At 38.3% G+C, this 17,822-nt stretch overlaps 2 protein-coding genes across 8 annotated transcripts in view; both read right to left on the bottom strand.

Moving 5' to 3' along the window:
* Positions 1-27: 27 nt before the first annotated feature.
* LOC105355428 lies at positions 28-2,268 on the bottom strand. The gene is made up of 3 exons (XM_011482565.2): positions 1,811-2,268; positions 1,282-1,501; positions 28-1,155 (listed from the first exon to the last, which is right to left on the bottom strand). Exons 1-3 carry the CDS (start codon positions 2,127-2,129, stop codon positions 1,026-1,028), a joined length of 669 nt encoding a protein of 222 aa, XP_011480867.1. The 5' UTR covers positions 2,130-2,268; the 3' UTR covers positions 28-1,025.
* Positions 2,269-4,469: 2,201 nt separating this feature from the next.
* The window catches only part of dock10 (dedicator of cytokinesis 10), a 64,919-nt gene continuing 51,566 nt past the window's right edge, over positions 4,470-17,822 (bottom strand). For 4 of the 7 annotated variants that reach the window (XM_020708271.2, XM_020708270.2, XM_020708268.2 and 1 more), the window contains 25 exons: positions 17,198-17,315; positions 16,975-17,096; positions 16,360-16,474; positions 15,537-15,603; positions 15,139-15,186; positions 12,463-12,573; positions 11,903-12,012; positions 11,710-11,825; positions 11,038-11,175; positions 10,772-10,954; positions 10,560-10,670; positions 10,262-10,477; positions 10,116-10,173; positions 9,466-9,567; positions 8,880-8,986; positions 8,676-8,798; positions 8,476-8,589; positions 8,032-8,037; positions 7,465-7,611; positions 7,175-7,385; positions 6,297-6,487; positions 6,116-6,216; positions 5,865-6,003; positions 5,617-5,680; positions 4,470-5,447 (listed from right to left, as the gene is read on the bottom strand). In XM_020708271.2, coding sequence (XP_020563930.1) covers positions 5,359-5,447; positions 5,617-5,680; positions 5,865-6,003; positions 6,116-6,216; positions 6,297-6,487; positions 7,175-7,385; positions 7,465-7,611; positions 8,032-8,037; positions 8,476-8,589; positions 8,676-8,798; positions 8,880-8,986; positions 9,466-9,567; positions 10,116-10,173; positions 10,262-10,477; positions 10,560-10,670; positions 10,772-10,954; positions 11,038-11,175; positions 11,710-11,825; positions 11,903-12,012; positions 12,463-12,573; positions 15,139-15,186; positions 15,537-15,603; positions 16,360-16,474; positions 16,975-17,096; positions 17,198-17,315 — 2,907 coding nt within the window. In that variant the 3' untranslated portion in view covers positions 4,470-5,358. The remainder of the gene's footprint in view (positions 5,448-5,616; positions 5,681-5,864; positions 6,004-6,115; positions 6,217-6,296; positions 6,488-7,174; positions 7,386-7,464; positions 7,612-8,031; positions 8,038-8,475; positions 8,590-8,675; positions 8,799-8,879; positions 8,987-9,465; positions 9,568-10,115; positions 10,174-10,261; positions 10,478-10,559; positions 10,671-10,771; positions 10,955-11,037; positions 11,176-11,709; positions 11,826-11,902; positions 12,013-12,462; positions 12,574-15,138; positions 15,187-15,536; positions 15,604-16,359; positions 16,475-16,974; positions 17,097-17,197; positions 17,316-17,822) is intronic. The other 3 variants (XM_020708275.2, XM_020708269.2, XM_020708274.2) reach the window with 3 other exon arrangements.

Here is a 17,822-nt window from a genome sequence, read left to right on the forward strand (position 1 = left end):
TTTTATAAATATGACAGTAAACAGATGACTTATGGTAAAGCAAAATGATGCATCTCTTTATAATATTGTCACAGGAGCTGTTTTGAAAAAGTTGAAGATCTTTGAGAGAATGGAACATTTAGCCCTCCTGGAGACAGCAGCCATCTGAATGAAATCATTTAGTTCCGTGGGGTCAGCAATGAAACTTTAAACACAACCAGTATCACAGAGATCGGATTACCTCGGCAACATAAACTGCAAACTGTAATTTTGTGTGGTTTCGTTTTAAGATAATTAAACACACATATTTTTTCATTTCACAGTTCAACTGGAACTAGATTAACAAAAATCTTGCATTGAAATGAGTCACTTTTAAATAATTAAAACCTGAGTTTAGATTGTAAAAGGTGTAATACAGATGTAAACACAGTTGTAGTGAAGAAAAATTAGTTTCTTGTCTAGGATTATCTGGTTTAAGTTATCAACTGTAGGTAAAAACTTTAGCAAAGCAAACAAATGCTCTTTGATTCAAATGTCGCGCAGGTGAAACCTGACTCATGAAAGCTGAATAAGATAGAAAAAGTTTCTATTTTAAAGGAAAATGTACTGTGTAACATGGAAAATAAGAAGTTAGTTATTTTGACTTCAAAAATACAGACCATTCATGTGAAAGACTGTCAAGAACCAGTTCAAATAGCCTATTAATCAGATTGTCTTGTGAACTGTGATGAAAAAATAATGAAGATGAAGTAGCTCAGCAGGTCTGAGTCAGCCGCCACAATTGTCCACAAGAGAATTGTCACCTGTAGGTTTGTGTGTCACCTTGAAAAAGCAATGACTCAGGTTAGGAGAGTCCAGACACCTGATCCTGTCCTCAGTGAGATTTGCGAGTTGTCTATACCGAAGAAGCATGGACTGCTACAAAGCAACGCTGATAACTTCTTATTATCAGCTTACACCCGATCTAAACTGTGTCGCATAAAGAAGGGCCAACATGGGTCTGATGAAGAGTTTGTTTATGTTTACAACAGTCTTTAAAAATTGCCTCAAGAATCTGTCTCAGTTATAGAAGCCAGGTCTGTCACTCTGGGCTCCTCCTGGTGTTTGATCAGAGCAGGCCGGCTGGTGTAAATGTCATCAACAGGTAGCAGAAAAGTCACTGTTTTTACTTTTGCTCTGAAAAAACAAGCAAACAATAAAATCACGATGAAACATTTGGGAAAAACACGTCAACCTGTCAAATTGTGAACAAGTTTCCTCAAAGATGCTACAAAAGTCCATCTGGAAGTAGAGGTCCTTCACCTGTTTTTATGAACATATTCCTGGAAGGAGTGTCTGGTGTTCACTTTCTGAACTTCTGCTTTGACAGAGTTGGTAAACACATCCTCCCCATGCTGAATTTCTTCCTGCAGTCTTCTCCACACAGAGTTATTGTGCTCTGTGTTAATCCTCGCCCCTCTTGTTGTCACTCCAGAGAGATTAGAGCTTGTAGAATATCTTCTGACTGTCATGACCGTGTTCTCTGTCATCCAGCATGAAAACAAGAGGTGGCATGAGTATGCAGGGTTAATATTGTTCTTTTGTGGTGTAAATTCCTGGTCTGTTTCACAATTAAGCACACAATCTGTCAGTATGTTCATAGTTTTATGTCTAGGAGTGGGGCAGATGTAGAAATATATTTTAAAACATGACAATTATTGAAAAGCTTAGTTTTACTAAGTGATTTCTATTTTTTGTGATTTAAAAAGTGTTGGAATCTTAACTGATCATAATATTGAGATAGAAACCCTAACAGATCTGTGATGGTAAATTCTTAGTTTTTTTGTTTTACCTTTAAATTTTCCTTCCAGTACTGGCTCAGACACATTCCGTCTCAGGTTCAAATAAGGGTTTTCCACTTTTTCAAAGGGCTCTTTTTCCTCCAAGTCTTCCTCTGACGTGGGCCCCACTGAGCACAGTGCGTGGCCCCCGCACAGCTCCTGGTTCTCAGTTTCCAACTTCTTGATTTCGTCCCGCATTTCCATGATGACCTGCGCCAGGCCGCGGGTGCTCTCCATGGTGCTGCTGCTGCGCTGCCAGAACCACGGCTTCCCAAAAACCGGAGGGGACTTGTGCAGCAAAAAGTCGCCGCAACCCTGTGGTTTTAACATGCTGCCCCCAATACTTTAATGCGGTCCTCCTGCTGCGTGCCTGTCAGCCGTCTCTGCGTCTCTCAATCTCAGTCCAGATCTGGCTGTAGGAACATTATGTCGCCTTTCACCACTTACGCAGCTGAAAGGGCTCCGGTGATCTGCCAGCAGCACCTGGAGGATGTTTTATTAATCAGCCCCCAGGTCCAGTTTCAGGAAAGATAAGCAGGGATCGGAAATGAAATGCTCAAGAGCCTTCTATAAGGTTGAAGACCTACTGAACCTGCCTCTGATCCAATTGTGTATCATATGTGACCAGACGAAAACAAGCTTGTGAAGCTGGAAAGAACAGTTAGATGAAGCTTTTAATGTCAATCTATAAGGTGATGAGATGTTTCAAGTTCTTTGAAATACACACAAAAACCTCCCAAAAGGCTAGTAACCATGTGCATATGCATCACTCTCAGGTTTTGTTGTCTGAGTGGGACTTAACGATCCTGGCTGAGAGCAACCTGACTCTGTCAAACTCTAGGCCACAGGGAGCGAAAGAGACACACGTGTCTGTAAAGAAGAGAAACCCAATCAGGCCTCCATTTCTGCCTCACAAAACAAGCTCAGGAGGGAGAGGAGGAAAGAATTACCAACTGGATGGAAGCACAAAACTCTGAAAGGTCAGTGCAACTCTATATGGTTCACCTCAGGTACATAAATGAGTGAGAGTGACGAGACAGATCCAAATGTGCCAGCTGTCTTGTCAGACTGATGGAAACAGACTCGCATAACCACACGCTGTCTTTTACAGAACCACCAGCTGTGTGTATGCAGGGACACTTAACCTCTGCATGTGACCCAAACCCAAAGCTCAGCATTAATAACTAAATACCCTGTTTGCTACCTTTCTCTCTGTGTGGTCTGGAAGTATCCACTGTCCCAAGGTTGCACTGAAACTTTTCTTTGTCAAAGTTAAAGTTTGCCAAGTCGTGAATCGTTTTGCCAAGTTGGAGGTTGGAGATCGACAGAGTTTCACACTCATTCAGGAGATACAGAAAAGTGAAACCAGCAAAAGAAAGGAGACGTTCTGAAAACACATTGCTCAGATTTGATGCTACCTTGATGGGGTTTGTTTTTGATCAATTTGTTTTAAAAAGGTAGATGGGTTATTGTAAAACATTATCAAGCATCCACTTATTTTGGAGTTTTTGAGTTAAAAGGCAGCTTTTAGCTGAAAATTTAATGGGATGTGTCATGGAGTAAAATAATGTGGAAAATTAGTTCAGCAAAAACAACAAAAATAAAAACAATTTGCAAGTAAATACTGAATATGTATGTTATGAGATAGTACCAAATCTCTAGTTGGTTTATTCATGGTAAACTCAACTCATGGCTTCACACACTGCAAATTGTTAGGCCAGGATTACTTGCTTTGAATGAGAAAAGCACACAGACAACTGAGTATGGCCATTCTCAATATTCAGTAGTAGTGCTTCATAGTACACCTGATCCAAACCAACAATAACCAACCCTTGGCAAACACTTTTGTAACAAATAAAAAAGGACTTAAAAAAATAACTGAAATTTCTATCCTAAACCCCATAAATTAAATGTTGCATTTTTGGTGCAAATCTTTGATCTTATTGTAGCACTGAGGATGCTTGGGGAGTACTATAGTATTATAGTGTCTTTGAGGATCATTGAAAACATTTTCAATAATGAAACTGTAATCATTGTTAACCTTCTTGTGAGAAGACAAAAACCAGCTTTGACTCAGAATTTTACAGTTGGTGTTACTATTAAATGAGCAGGAACAGTTCTGCTAGAATGCTGAGCAACAAGTATTGCTTTGAGAATATCAAGTGCCATGCTTTCTAAAATGTTTAGCAGTTGTGGGTGTCTGTCACGCTAACATTTTTGTCCTGTTACAGTTGCGATAGCACAGCAGGGGGTGTTTGGCTGCCTGTGAATGCTGGAAATGTTGGGCAAAAAGACTAATGTTGTGAAGCAATTGCTGCATCTCTGAATCTTTTTTGTATTCATAGCAACATGAATCAGTACTCTGTTACATTGGTGGCAGTGCTAAGACATGTAACGGAAACTCTTTCTGTGCATTACCAAAGCCAAGGACAGAAAACATATTTTTTTCTTTTCTGCACATCAATTCCAGCATCCATGTGTTATAAACAGCACACACTGCTGTGCAACAGCAACTGCAGCAGGTTACAAAATTGAGATTCAACACTATACAAGCACTAATTAGTTTCATACAATGGATGCTCTCAGCCAAATCCAGCAAAGATCTTCATCATCATCACTGTTTAACATTAGAATCACAAAGTAAAGGAAATAAAGATCAGTCATGAATATAAATTGAATGAACATTACCAAATTTTTTATTTAAATGTTATACATAAAACTTTTTTTTTTTTATTCAGCTAAACAAATATTTCTATATTGCATGTTTGATAAAAAAAACATTTCAAACATTTTTAAATATTATTATTCTTATTTACAGTTCAAAACAGTACAGGACATAATAACAGTAACAATGCAATTTTCAATATAAAAAATGTTACAAAACATCTTTTTTGTGTTTGTTTTGTAAGTTTGTTTCTGTTGGAAAATGGACAAAAATGACATTTCCAGAATGTTAACAATAGATAAAAAGTAGCAATGAGAAGCTGATCTACATTCAAGCAAGATCCAGAGGTGTGTCCAACTTCTTTTAAGTATGGTACTCTGACTTATTTCTGTCAGGTACTATGTGAGATAACCTTTAAATTGTTTGAAAAAAAATCATATGTACAGAAAAGTGTAAAAACTGTCATCAAAATGCACCAGAAAGTTCTAAATTACAAAAGAGCTGAACACACCTCAAGGTCAGTAAGGTCACTGTTCTCTAAAGGGTCAGGGTTGTAGAAAGAAGGCGCATGTTGTGTGTACATGTGTCTACTAAACAGTATTTGCTGGCAAGTGTCTGTCAGTGTGTAAATGTATGAATCAGCTTTCTGGGCTTAGAAATCTAAATCGCACATGGGTTGAGCCTCTACGGCCAAAACAAACAATATCTAACAGTCCAGCAGCCTGGCCTCTATTGAAGACGGTCAAAACAACAGGACTACAGACTACCACAACCACAGTCTACACACTTCTCCCCTTCTTTATACAAGTCATTAGTCACAGTCTACGATCCCATCACTCATTGCAGCAGGAAAACACCGCAATTCCAAAACAAGCAAATCGGCCACTTTAGGGCTCATGTGGGAACAAAGATTTTCTGATGAGCCAATTGGCCATTTAGTAGGTGCTGTTCCGATCCGTTCCTGGTTGTCTTGTGAGAGGAATCTGAACAGGAATAAAACGCTGTTGTTAGAACAGGATGATGCAAAAAAAGAAAAAAAAATTACACCCATGGACATTGAAATGTGCCGATTAGAGAAAAAGAAAGCATGAAAAGCAAGCATGGATGTGTAAAAGAACGTCTTTTGAAAAAGAAATTACTGACATGACATACCAGTCTTAGAAAGAAAGCTGTTAGACAAAGATGATGTACTGAAGGCAAGAAAACATGTTTCAAGCTGAAAAGAGAAAAATGTGAGAAAAGAACCAGAGAGTTGCAAAATAAAATACTGATAACTGCAAAAAAACAAAACAAAATGATATGTTTGACCATTAGTATGCCACGCAAATGAAACCAATGCTGAAAATGCAATGAGGTGGTAAGTCGGTAGATTAAAATGGTGTATTATTTTGCTGTGAGACCTGTTCATTCATGATGCCAGAGAGCTCAATCAGCATGTCTCTGTAATGAGCTCTCATCTCCTCCTGGTACTCCAGCTGGTCCTCCTTGATGAGACGGTCATTGACATCCAAAGCCTGACCACAGGCTTCTGCAAACTGCCTGCAGAGGGAAAGCAGCCACATTTGACTCTTGTGATATAAACTATAAGCAATTTTTATTGACAAATAATAGTTAGAACATACTGCATTTTTTTAATTGCATTATAAAATACCTGAAGATCTCCTTGAGAAGTTTGACCTGGTTATCTGGGTATTTCTTTGCATTCTTCTCCTCTAAAAACGCCCTGGCATAAGCCATAGGCCCGGCATTCACCTAGATAAGATGAAACAGATATTATAAAGCTAAACACCTGCTGTCTCAGACAATCACCTGCACATCGTAGGAGACCTCACCTTGACACTAACACTGCCCTGAAGTTTTAGCTGCAGCCGAATCATGTCCACCTCCTCCATGTTGCAGAGCTGGTTGAGCTCAGAAACTTTCCGCGACATCTCATCAATTGCCACTTCGATCGGATTCATCTCTGTGCTTTGCTGCTCCACTACCTCAATTCTCTTTTTTAAATAGGGGAAACTGGAACTTGCTGGAGAGAAAGAAACAAATGCGCCCAGCTCAGACTGAATATATTGTGCAGTTCTCTAAATGCTTGCTGTTAAAGAGAAAATAGAAAAGGTGTAATATGCTACTTCAGATCTACCTTCAGTCTGTCAAAAGTAAAAAAAAAAACGGTTTGGTTCTCTTATTTTTACTGTCATTTACAAAAGGTTTATAGTTTTACCAAACACACGTGTGCTAATTTCTGCACCATTTCAATGTAATTTGGCAAAAAGTACAACCCCTGTCAGCAGATTTAAGGTTGATATGAAGCAGTTTGGAATTTTTAAGGAAAACTAAGCAATTCACTATTATGTTCACATTTAGTAACACACTTTGTTATATGACAACATAGAAACTAACCACACACATTGTTGCATTATTTTGTTTGAGTCTAATTAAGGGACATCAATGTTTTAGAAGAAGCAGGATGTTTTTATTAGTCCTTCATGTCGTTGGAAGCCCACCCTAAACAACTGTATGTGTCCAACACAAAAACTTGAAAACTTGAAAACAAATTCTAGGACTTATTTCACATTTAATTTTCTCTTAAAATGTTTCCAATGAAATGGATTGGAATGGACTAAAACTGATGAAGACAAATGGTATATGTGGTGCTTATGAATCCCTGATGAAAATGATAACAAATAATTTCTAGATGAAAGCCAACACTCACTGGTCAGTATGGTGCGCCTCTTACACTGCTCCTCAACATCTCCATGTTTTTTTCCTGAAAGCGTGAACGGAGTCTCAAACACAAAGCGGCTGATGTTGTGGTGTCTTTCAAAGTCTGTCCTTTTGTCGTGTTGCTCCTTTTCATCAAAGTAGGGCACCACATATGTCACCTGGATGTAGGCAAACTTGGGGTCCAGGTCTTTAGGATTCACCTTCACATTAAGCACATCATTATGAATGCAACTTTTACATTTAAATGATCCACTTGACTTAAAATGGAAGTGGTGTTACCTTATTGGAGTCCTGAATCATCTTTACGTTATCAGCTCCAAACTTGTCTGAGTAGAGCTTCAGCAATCTCTGGGAGACTTCTGACAGTCCTGTGAGCTTTGGCTCCTTGTAGATGAACTCTTTACTTTCTTCCTCATCAAAGAAGCCCTAACAGAACACACACACAAACATGCAGATTAAAACAAGTTAGATAAGCAAAACAATGGTGAGGTCCAGAACAATTTAATAAGGCACCTTTTTTGACATTTCATCAACAGTACAATACATCTTGTTGAGTTGTCAGGGGGGTTAACCAATAAAATCAGAGTGTGAGTGTGCTTTGGAAGTAAAAGCAACACTGAATTCAGAGGTGAATAGGATTGTCTTGTCTGATGCAGGTGTGTGATGTCACAAAAGGGAAAACAACTTAATGAATGGGTTTATTAGAAAGTCAAATGGACCACGACAAGCCTGACCCAAGCTAATCAAAGGGCAACGGGGGCACATGTTAATACCAGTCAAAGGAGAAAAGAGGTAAAAGCAGTTAGAGTGGAGGAATATGAAGAGCCAAGGCTTGTCAAGACTTACCACAATCTTTAAATAGAAAATAGAAAAGGAAGAAAAGAACAGGCAAAACATTAACAACTTTGAACTTTCTTTTGAATTTTGTTTAAGTTTCAAATTTGGGAAATTTCTAAAAAGAACTAAAAGAAGAAATGTTTTTGGTTCTCAGTATCTTGACTTTAAAATAGTTTTACTCTCACAGTAAAATACTAATTTTTAGGATGTAGGGACTCAAAATTCCAAGAAAGACAAGCTCCTCAGTATCCATCTTCTGAATCTAGCACATATACCGTACATGACCTAGCTTTTGAGTTTTTGTCAGAGAAATCACAGTCTGATGGGCTTTTTTTGCATCTTAAATATTTATCTACAGGTGACAGGTTACTGTTAAGTGTATACGTCACATTTTTGTGACGTGTGCACAGGTATGTGCAGGTGTTCATAACTTATGCAATGACTGATGCTCACCTGCCCGTAAAAAGCGACACGGTAGTAGCGACCAAAAAGACGTTTTTCCGCATCCACCACCTCTGTCACCTTCAGGTAGGAGCGATGAATGTCATAGTACAGCTCTGACAGCCTCTGCAGATGAACACAGGGAGGTATTCATTCAGAATGGAATAGCTTCATCCAGTGCACCTGTACATCTTTGAGGAAGCAAGGATTACCTTAAAGTCCCTTCTCTTCTCAAACACAGCAATCACAGGTTTGTTAATGTCTGCGATAAGTTCGTATCTCTCAGATTTCCACAGATAATCCACACACTGCTCCAGCTGCTCCACTAGAGTGTCCTACACAGAACAGAGAGAGCACCAAAAATGAAAACAGGTCAATAGCACTTGTACTGCTTGTTTAGGGTGGGAGGAACTGACCTCAGTGTACGGAGTGTCTTGTGTGCCGGTGTCTTCCTTCATGGCACCCTCCTCCTGAACATTTGGACTGATGCACAAAAACGCAGCCCAACCCATGGAAAACGATGCTGAGGTTTTAAACAAGAAAGACTTTTTTTGGTGTCCTGTTCTGGATATTTTTAAGAAAACAACAACAGTGGTGCTACTGGAAAGTTCAGTTTGAAGTATAGAATGACACAAATCGCTTTGTGTAAAATACAAGATTACTTTACAGTCAAGAATTCTTTTGGTCACTAACAAAAGTAAAAAAATAGAAAATATGACCTTTATTCAAAACTAAAGTGACTCGAAGTAGTGAGAAACGTATATACTAGCATGTGCTCTTGTTTTACTTGTACATTTTACAGCACACGACAAAAACAAAGTACCGGTAAGCCATCAACAACCACCAGAATGCTCCTTCAAGAAAAAAAGAAAAAAAAACATCTTGCGCTCTAATACCAATTATTTCCACAAATTTACAAGAGGATTAGTGCAAACCTGTAATCTCCACTGCTTTAAAGTCTGTACCCCCACCCTCCAGAATGCCCCAGGCGCACAAACTCACTGTCTTGATCTCGGGTGGTAGTTAGTAAGGAGCTACATTTAAAGACAGGGTTTTCTTCAGGGGACACAATGGACATCCTGGCCTTGTCAGCTCTCCAGTAGCCTGTTTGGTGGGAGGGGAGGAGGAGGAGCAGCAGGTTTTAATTTTAAGTTTCTGCCCATTTCGCTTTGGACTCTTATGTTGAAGGACAAGACTAATGCTTAGAGTTGCACATGCAGAGAAAAAAGCCATGCATGTAAATTAAAACAGACACAAGCTGAAAACAAGCACATGCATGTAGAAGAATGAAATGGACAGACACACAGGAACCTACTCAGCACATTAAAATACATTAGTTTTACTTCTACTAGAATTTGGCAAAAATATGTTAATGACATGAAAAAATAATAACTACTATTAATAAAATAAAAAGTCTTTCTCATTCTATTAGTGAGATTTTGATTCCACTACCATGTTTGTGTGAAGAACCGATGTCAAGTTAGGAGTTAGCTTTCATGATTTGAGTCATGAAAGAGATCAGTGATAAGCTGACTGAAATGGTGTCAGAAAAGATGTAAAGCAGTGTTTTATGCAATGTTTTTGTGCAGACGTATGCATTCAAACAATGCTACAGAAAACTTAACAAGTGCAAGTAACAGCAAGAGACTAACCTCTCCTCTTTAGGGATTCAGCAATCAGGGCTGAGATGTGAATGTAGCACATTGCAGCCTGAAGTCATATGGGGCAGAATTAAACAGGTTAATAAAACATCTGAAGATTCACAGAAATGGTTCCAAGTGAGGGTAACCAGTCTGACCTCTGACAAATCCCCATTGCGCACGTGAATCTTGGCCATGCTCTCTAGCCAGGTGCGCCTTAGCTCAGGTGTGCTGGCATAGGAGTTTGCCAAACTGTACTGCAGATCCACCAGCATCTCTGGATCTTTCTCATGTTCCTTCATTTGGGCTGTTGCCATCAGAACTGTCCGGATCCGCTTGGTCAGGTCTTTCACCTCAGCAGGAAATGAAGTGTTCTGTGGACAGAACAATAGTAGTATTTACTAAATAATCTCCCATTATCTCTAGTAAGAAATTATCCAAAGAACTTTATTATACCTTAAGGGGTGTATCTCCATTTGCAAAGTTATTGATAATGGCTAAAGACTGTTGAAATCGTGAGCCACCAATTCCAGCATCGGCTATCAACTGGCTCACTGCTTTGATAACCTGAAGTGGAGGTCAGAGTTAAGGCTCAGCATGGCTGAAGAAGCAATGATAGCATTCTGAAATTAAGTTTCTGTTATTAGTAAATTTCAAAACTCACTGACCTGCAAATGTGAACGAACTATTGACTTGCCCTTTGTAAACTCAAAGTTTTGTCTCATGAAAAAGTAGAGCAGGGCGGCTGCCTCTGTCTGAGTGGAGCTGGATCGATGGTTGCAGCATTTAAGGATCTCAGAGCAAAGGCACCCACACAAGTCTGCTTTTCCCTGGAAGAATGCGCTGGGAAACTGTGGGAAGTCGGAGATGACACACTGCGTATAAGAAAAAAAATCTCCCATTGATGTAACATGTTTGTATTTGGTTTTAGGACCTTTTGGACAAAGAGTCTGAGCGCAGCAAAGACGTGCCGGAGGGTGGCGGTTGACTGGTTGATTTGGAAGAACAGCAAGTATGTATCTAGGACCTTCTTCATCAATGTGTTCTGTCCATCATCCAGCAACAGTTGCTTCTATAGACATTTTAACACAGAAAGCAGAATAAATATAAATATATAATTACCATTTCAACAAGGAATACATTGTTTTCGCACCCAAAGGAACTTCTTGCCACCAGGTGGCAGTGCAGCATAAAATGACTGGGTTTAAAATGTTTAAAATTGTTTTTACTATGCCATGACTTTCAACACAGTTATCTCTGCAGCCAACACAAACATTAAAGCTAGACAAAATACTCTAAGAAATTGTTTGGGCTTTAGATACTTTTCAATGTTTTTAAAAATATTTCTATCGAATTCTATCAATGGGCAAAAATGAAAAAGTTACAAAACTTTAATATAATAAAAAAGCCATGCAAACATAAAAATTCAAAATAAAAGCATTTAGAAAAAAAAGTTTTGTGCATTGATTTACTGCAAATTTTCCCTCAAGCATCATAAATAATGTAATCAATAAAAATGAAAAACTTTAGCTAAAACATTTTAAAAAGAGAGTTTTATCTGGCACTAACGGTAGTTCTACCTGTATAATGTGAAGCAGTAACAAACCTTGTGGTGGTGAACAAAGAGTTCAAGTACATCTAGCACAGTGAGGGCCACCTCTGTCGACAAATTGGCTTCAATGTCTGTGGGGCTCAGCGTATCTCCCTCCTGAACACTCCCATCTCAAGACAATAACAGATTTAAATAACTGAGATACACAAAATTAAAACAATATTCATCCCATCTTTTGGGGTATTACCTGTGTCCATCATATGCAGCAGCTTTGGGTTGGTGAGTGCGTTTTTGCCTCTGATAATAGGCATGGTTTGGGACCGAGCATGCCGGTGGCCTTCGCCTCCAGACGCCATCCTGAACACAAAAGAAGGGGTCTTCAGCTCATAATAAATTCAAGACTTGTATGACTTTTTAGCGCTTGTTGTTCAATAAACCTTTAAAACGTTGGACTGTAATGAACTTTAACAAATATATGTCAAATCTGCTAAAATGAGGCACTCCAAAAACACACCATACACTGGGGGTATGAGGAGGGGCATGCTGAGAACACAATTACAGTCTGTAGCATGGAAACAGGATGGTAACAAAGATGAGGAATACACACAGGAAAGAAAATTAATTTTTTTTTTGCATATCTAGATTTTCACATCTATGTGTAGGTCTGATCTGTGTTTGCATAGAAAAAATATTTTTATATTAAAAGCAAATATTAAACAATATTAGCCTTAAAAATGCTTCCAGCAAGCAAAGATTTAGCTTTTTCAGTTTAAGTCAGTCTTGGATTCTGAGGTGATCGGTTATTACCATTGTGAGAAGATGCTTGAGGACTGAGAGGACTGGGAGGGGTGGTTAGAGCCCTTCAGAGTACCATTGGCATGGGTTGACTGGGCCAGCTTTACTGCCGCTGCTAGCTTCCTGTTCACAAGCCAACCCCATCAGAGGCAGTATACGTTAGTTTTAGTCAAGAAAGCCATTGTTTTAGCGTCCTTTGTTGCCAGTCACTGTAACTGCAACCGTACATGGCATGCTAGCACCTGCTTGGGCATGCCGTCATAGGATCAATGAATGTTAGGATACACAGTTTGCAGGACAGAGCTGATTTAGCACAGTTGTGGTGCCACACAATAACATAGTTTTAAGCAGTCAGAGGAAAATGCTGAAAGCAGACAGATCTTCAATTTGATTTTGGTGTGATGGGAGCAGATGTAGTCAGGAGAAAAAAGTTCTGCCCATACAAATTGCCAGATAGAGCCAAAGAGGAGTCAATGGTTTTCATATTTTCATTTGTGTGTTAGTGTTTGAATTGTTTTGTTTTGCAAATGAATGAAAAAAAAATAAAAATGTACTGATGGGATTAAGAATAACATGGACTTTAACATATTTTTATGTGAAAAGCTGTTAGCAATCTGAGTAAAGCCAAAGGTGTGATGGACAAAAAAATGAAACAATTTGATTTGATGGGAATATCAATTCCTCATTAATTTTCCAATATCCATTTCAACTCCAAAATAATATTATTCTTTCATTTAAAAAAAATATGTTGGCTATTTACAACATTCATATAATTAGCGATTTAAACTAAACAATGTAAAGCCTCTAGAAATAAAGTATTTATTCCTTCCAAAAAATACTTAAAAGCAGATTTTACCCAGAAAATGAATACTCCAAACAAAAATCTATTAATGGGTTGAATTAATTGATGTTACATTTCCTAAAAAAAAAAAAAATAATCGATCGATGTAATATAAATCTATGTATTTATCTATTAAAATCCAGCCCTAGTTCAGACAATGGCAAATCAAAGTGAGGGTTACATGCAACATCAACAAAGAAAGAAAATAGCAGCTTGATGCAACATGACATCAATAAACATGCAGTCCCACTGACGGTCAATAAACAGCAGCACCATGCATAAAGGGGAAGGAAAGAGGCATGCACAGTGATGGAGGCTACAGTACAAATGCAAGGTTAAACACATAGAAAAGCATTATAGTACATTGTTGAATGTACCATAAAACACAATACATTGTGCTAATATGTCCATTAATGAAACATTAAAGTGTCAAAAAATAACATTGTTTCTAAGTATGTTTTGTAGAAATGATTAGAAAAACATTTTTATAACATTACACTTCAATATTGTCACTATTTAGAAGTGGGTGTGGTTCTTTTTCAAAGCTATTGTCCCACAAACCAGTAATGATTTAGCAACATCAAGCTACGGCTCCCAACATTTTGGAGGAACCAAAGAAACCAAATATTACAAATTTATTTTAAAGTAAATCTGCAGAAATATAAGGGCGGAGGTTGTTGTCTGCCAAAAAAAATCACTCCCCCCAGAGCTGTCATGAATTAAAAATGCAACCATTTATGAAAACAAAATTTTAAGCACTGGATGTTAAATGGGTTTATTTAAGGGTTTTTCCAGTAGCCTCAGTGGGAAATTGCTCACTCCGAGTACCAGTCTGTCTGGTCATTTGAGGTATTGCAATGCTTTGTTACTTCCGGGTTGGCTTCACCTTCCACCTGCTAGAGCTATCACTTAGTTTTTCCATGTACACACTTTTAAGTCAAATGTACCTTTATTTATAGAGCACTCTTCCTGTTACAGAGCACCTCAAAGTGCTTTACATGAAATAAAAACACAATATTTATATACCTATATTTATAAAAGTATATTTAAATAAGTAAAAATATTATAATAAAACATAATTTACACTGCTGTGTTACATCATTGATGAAGTCATATAGACACACCCCAAAGATAAGACAGAAGTAGACAGGCGCATAACAACAAGTTGCTCAGGGTTTGGTATTACACATGAATTTTAAGTTGCCAGCCGCCTTATAAGCTTAACTACATCCAGAAACCCTGGTTAGGCTTCCAACTATCTTTGTTCAATTAATGCCTCCACACACCCAAAAAGCAGTGTGTTTACTCAGCATTTTGTTGGTGTATTTGTAAGAATCCAATTCCCAAAAAAAAAGGAAAAGGGTGATTTGATTAGCTGGGAGGAACCAGACGATGAAGGAGCCTTCTAGAACCAAAGGCAGTGCTTTGTAAGCGTGCAGATGATAACAACCCCCATCCTATGCTTGCCAGTACAATATCCAGCAGTGATTCCTTCATCACAGAAGGATCCAGGAGTTTCACCTCCCCCTTCTCTTTCCCTCTCATAGCTTCTCTCCTCTTGAAGTTCATCCAATAGTGTGCAAACGCACACAGAATACATATTAGTATCTCTGCCTCACCGTGACTGACTCATTTATGTGTGTGTTCTCACATGTCTATGTTTGCCTGCTTTTACACTAGCGTGAACCCATGTATAACCATGCTTATATGAATTATTTATCAGTAGGTGTGGGTATTTCAACCTTTGGCTGCAGCACATACAGTATGTTGGGCTAATAGGCAGTTGTCTGCAGTTTTAGAAGAAATGCACATGAGAAAAAGAAAAAATCAAAGGAGCACAGACGTACCGGGCTATGTGGCGTTTTCCAAGGAACCTGAAGTGCTGAAGACAAAGCCTGGAGAACAGACCATTAAAAAACATCTTAAGCATGATTTTGTTTCTGTGCTTTGTAAGCTTAAAGCTAAGTAAACTAGGTTCATGGAATCAAACTGCAGCAATTGAACAGTTAATTCAAAGCACTCCTTGGCAGAAAGAGAGCTCATGCTAGAATTATGGACTCTTTTTTTCTCCTTCTGGGATGTTTTTTTCTCATTTCTTCTCTTTTGGAACAGCGCCTTACTTCCTCAAATGTCTGTCCCCATCTTTATAGCTGTCTCAGATGTTTTTCTTTTCTGATCCACACTGAATTTTAAACTAAACTGACCTGTTGCAACTCTTTAAACAGAAGTTAAGAAAGGTTCTTACTCCAGAATGTTGAAGAAGTCCGAAATTTCCTGATGAATTGCCCGATGCCAGTAGGACACCAGCACATCTGGAAACATAACAAAATGATGGGATATTTTTTCACACTACTATCTATAAAGACCACAGGCCCAACATTTCAGTGTGTGTGTGTGGACAGGCCCCGCCCTTTTTGTACTACATTTGAACCTTACCGTAATGATAAACAACCAGTAAACTTGTCTGCTCTATGCTGCTTCATGGTCTTATCCCCCCCCCCCTCCCCCCCTCTCTAGCGTCCCTCTCTCTTCTTCCCTTCTTTCCTTTTCCGTCCGGTCCAACGCCAAAGATTCTCAAACATGGTTGAAATTAATAAAGTTTGGCCTCAATTACAAAAGGGGTTTATTCAGACATGCCTTTGGTTTGTCTGAAGATTAATAACCCCTCTTGTTAAAGTAAAATATGTCCAACACAAGAGGCCCTCAGCTCTCATCTGTCTGCCCAGCTGTTGGACAGGACAAGTTAAAAAAAAGAAAAAAAAAGACCACAGACCCAAAAAGGCTGAAGAGATGCAGTAAAGCAAACAAGTCAAATACAGTTTTAAAGGTTGTACCTTTGGGCCTAATTTTATTAAAACAACTTAGCCAATATGAAGATACAGTACACATTTAATGCTGTACTTTTTAAATTGCTGTTAAGAGCTTCTGCAAGTTTTGTTTCAGGTTAAACACCCACCCAACACCATAAACTGTGTTGTCAATAGGCTACAGCTCAAAAATTCAGTTGTTAATTGGTCTTTGTGAATACTCCTTTTTTTTTAAATCCCTGTTAAAACTTCATTTCTCACCTTCAGACAAGGTTTTCATGATGTGCAAAAAGCACATGAGGAGACTTCGAGTCTCTGCCTGGTCCAGCTTGTCACAACGAGAGCCGTAGCCAATCAGAGACTGGGGGCGGGCAAACTATGAAGAAACATTACGACATGCAGAAAAACACAGAAATATTTTTTTAGTGAATTTATAAATGAATTTTGGAACAACTTTAAGCTCCTGGAAGTAAAACCAAACATTTAACTGTAAGTCAAAAAATTTGGCTTTCTCCTCAAGTCAGCTTTGTGAAATCAACTCATATCCATGTGCATTCAGAGACTTTAATTCTTGCAGCAAGCAGAACAATTAAAAAAGTAGGAGTTTCTGAGCTTGTCAACACCATATTCTCTTTTGGCAACTGCAAACAAAGTATGAAATCATTTGTTCATCGTTTATATTATTAATAAGAATCAACATTATTGTCCAGTGTGGAAGTGTAAACCTATATATAAAAAATGACTTATTTAAGGCTTTAATATCAGCTAAGTTACCTTGACTGCTGTCTACTGTTTCAGAAACATATAATATTTAAAAAATGTCCATATTTTATAAAATAGAGTGCACATTTTTCATTGTTTCATTTACTGTCACACCTTTTCACAGCCATCCATTTTCTCACTGTTCCTGTCGCTGTTGCTAGGGTTGGAGTCCACACTGATCAGAGAACCTCGAGAGTCGGCCTGGTTACCCATAGCAACCGCCAAGGATGAAAAGGCTGGTGGAAGGGGGTGGGGTGTTGCCATTAGTGTCCCTATTCACACCATATTGTTGAATATAGACAACTGTAGTACAAACATATAGACAAGAAAATTCTACCTGTAATAGAATTGAGCACTTCTTTGGAAAAAGAGGCATCCACAGAGTTGCCATGGCGAATGACAGTAGTCGGCCCTCCTGCCACTCCCCCTCCCATGCTGACGTCATCTCGGGAGCCCTGGTGAGGAAAGAGACGGGAGGAATTACTTTTATCCTCAGCAGGGTTCAGTCAGCTGCTGTATAGAGTTTTTCTGATTGTGTCAGTTTGACACAAGTTTGTATCAAATAGAGAACATGCAAGTGCAGAGATTATTAATGTTTTTTTTTTAATTTCCAGCCAGCATTTTTTCTGTTTACATTTTTTTTTTTTTTTTGCAGGACATTCTAAAAACAAAATGCGATTTAGCTGAAATTATTTAAACTTGATCAGGCAGTGCAAAAGGAAATTAAGAAATGAAATAATCGTCCCAGGAATAAACCTTTTATAGAAATTTTTGCAAGATGCCATTTATCTTTGTCTACCTAATCATGTTCCTTTAAGGAAACACATTTAATGACTTTTTAAGGTTTTAACCTTTCAAATGCATGGTGGCAGAAGAGGAGACTATTTTTATAAGACAGGCCTGCCTGTGGTTGTTACTTGAATGGCTATAAAAAGAGAAAAGATTAAACATATTGAGTCCAT

The sequence above is a fragment of the Oryzias latipes genome, chromosome 13 (assembly GCF_002234675.1).
Source record: "Oryzias latipes chromosome 13, ASM223467v1".
In the NCBI taxonomy this organism is placed as follows: domain Eukaryota; kingdom Metazoa; phylum Chordata; class Actinopteri; order Beloniformes; family Adrianichthyidae; genus Oryzias; species Oryzias latipes.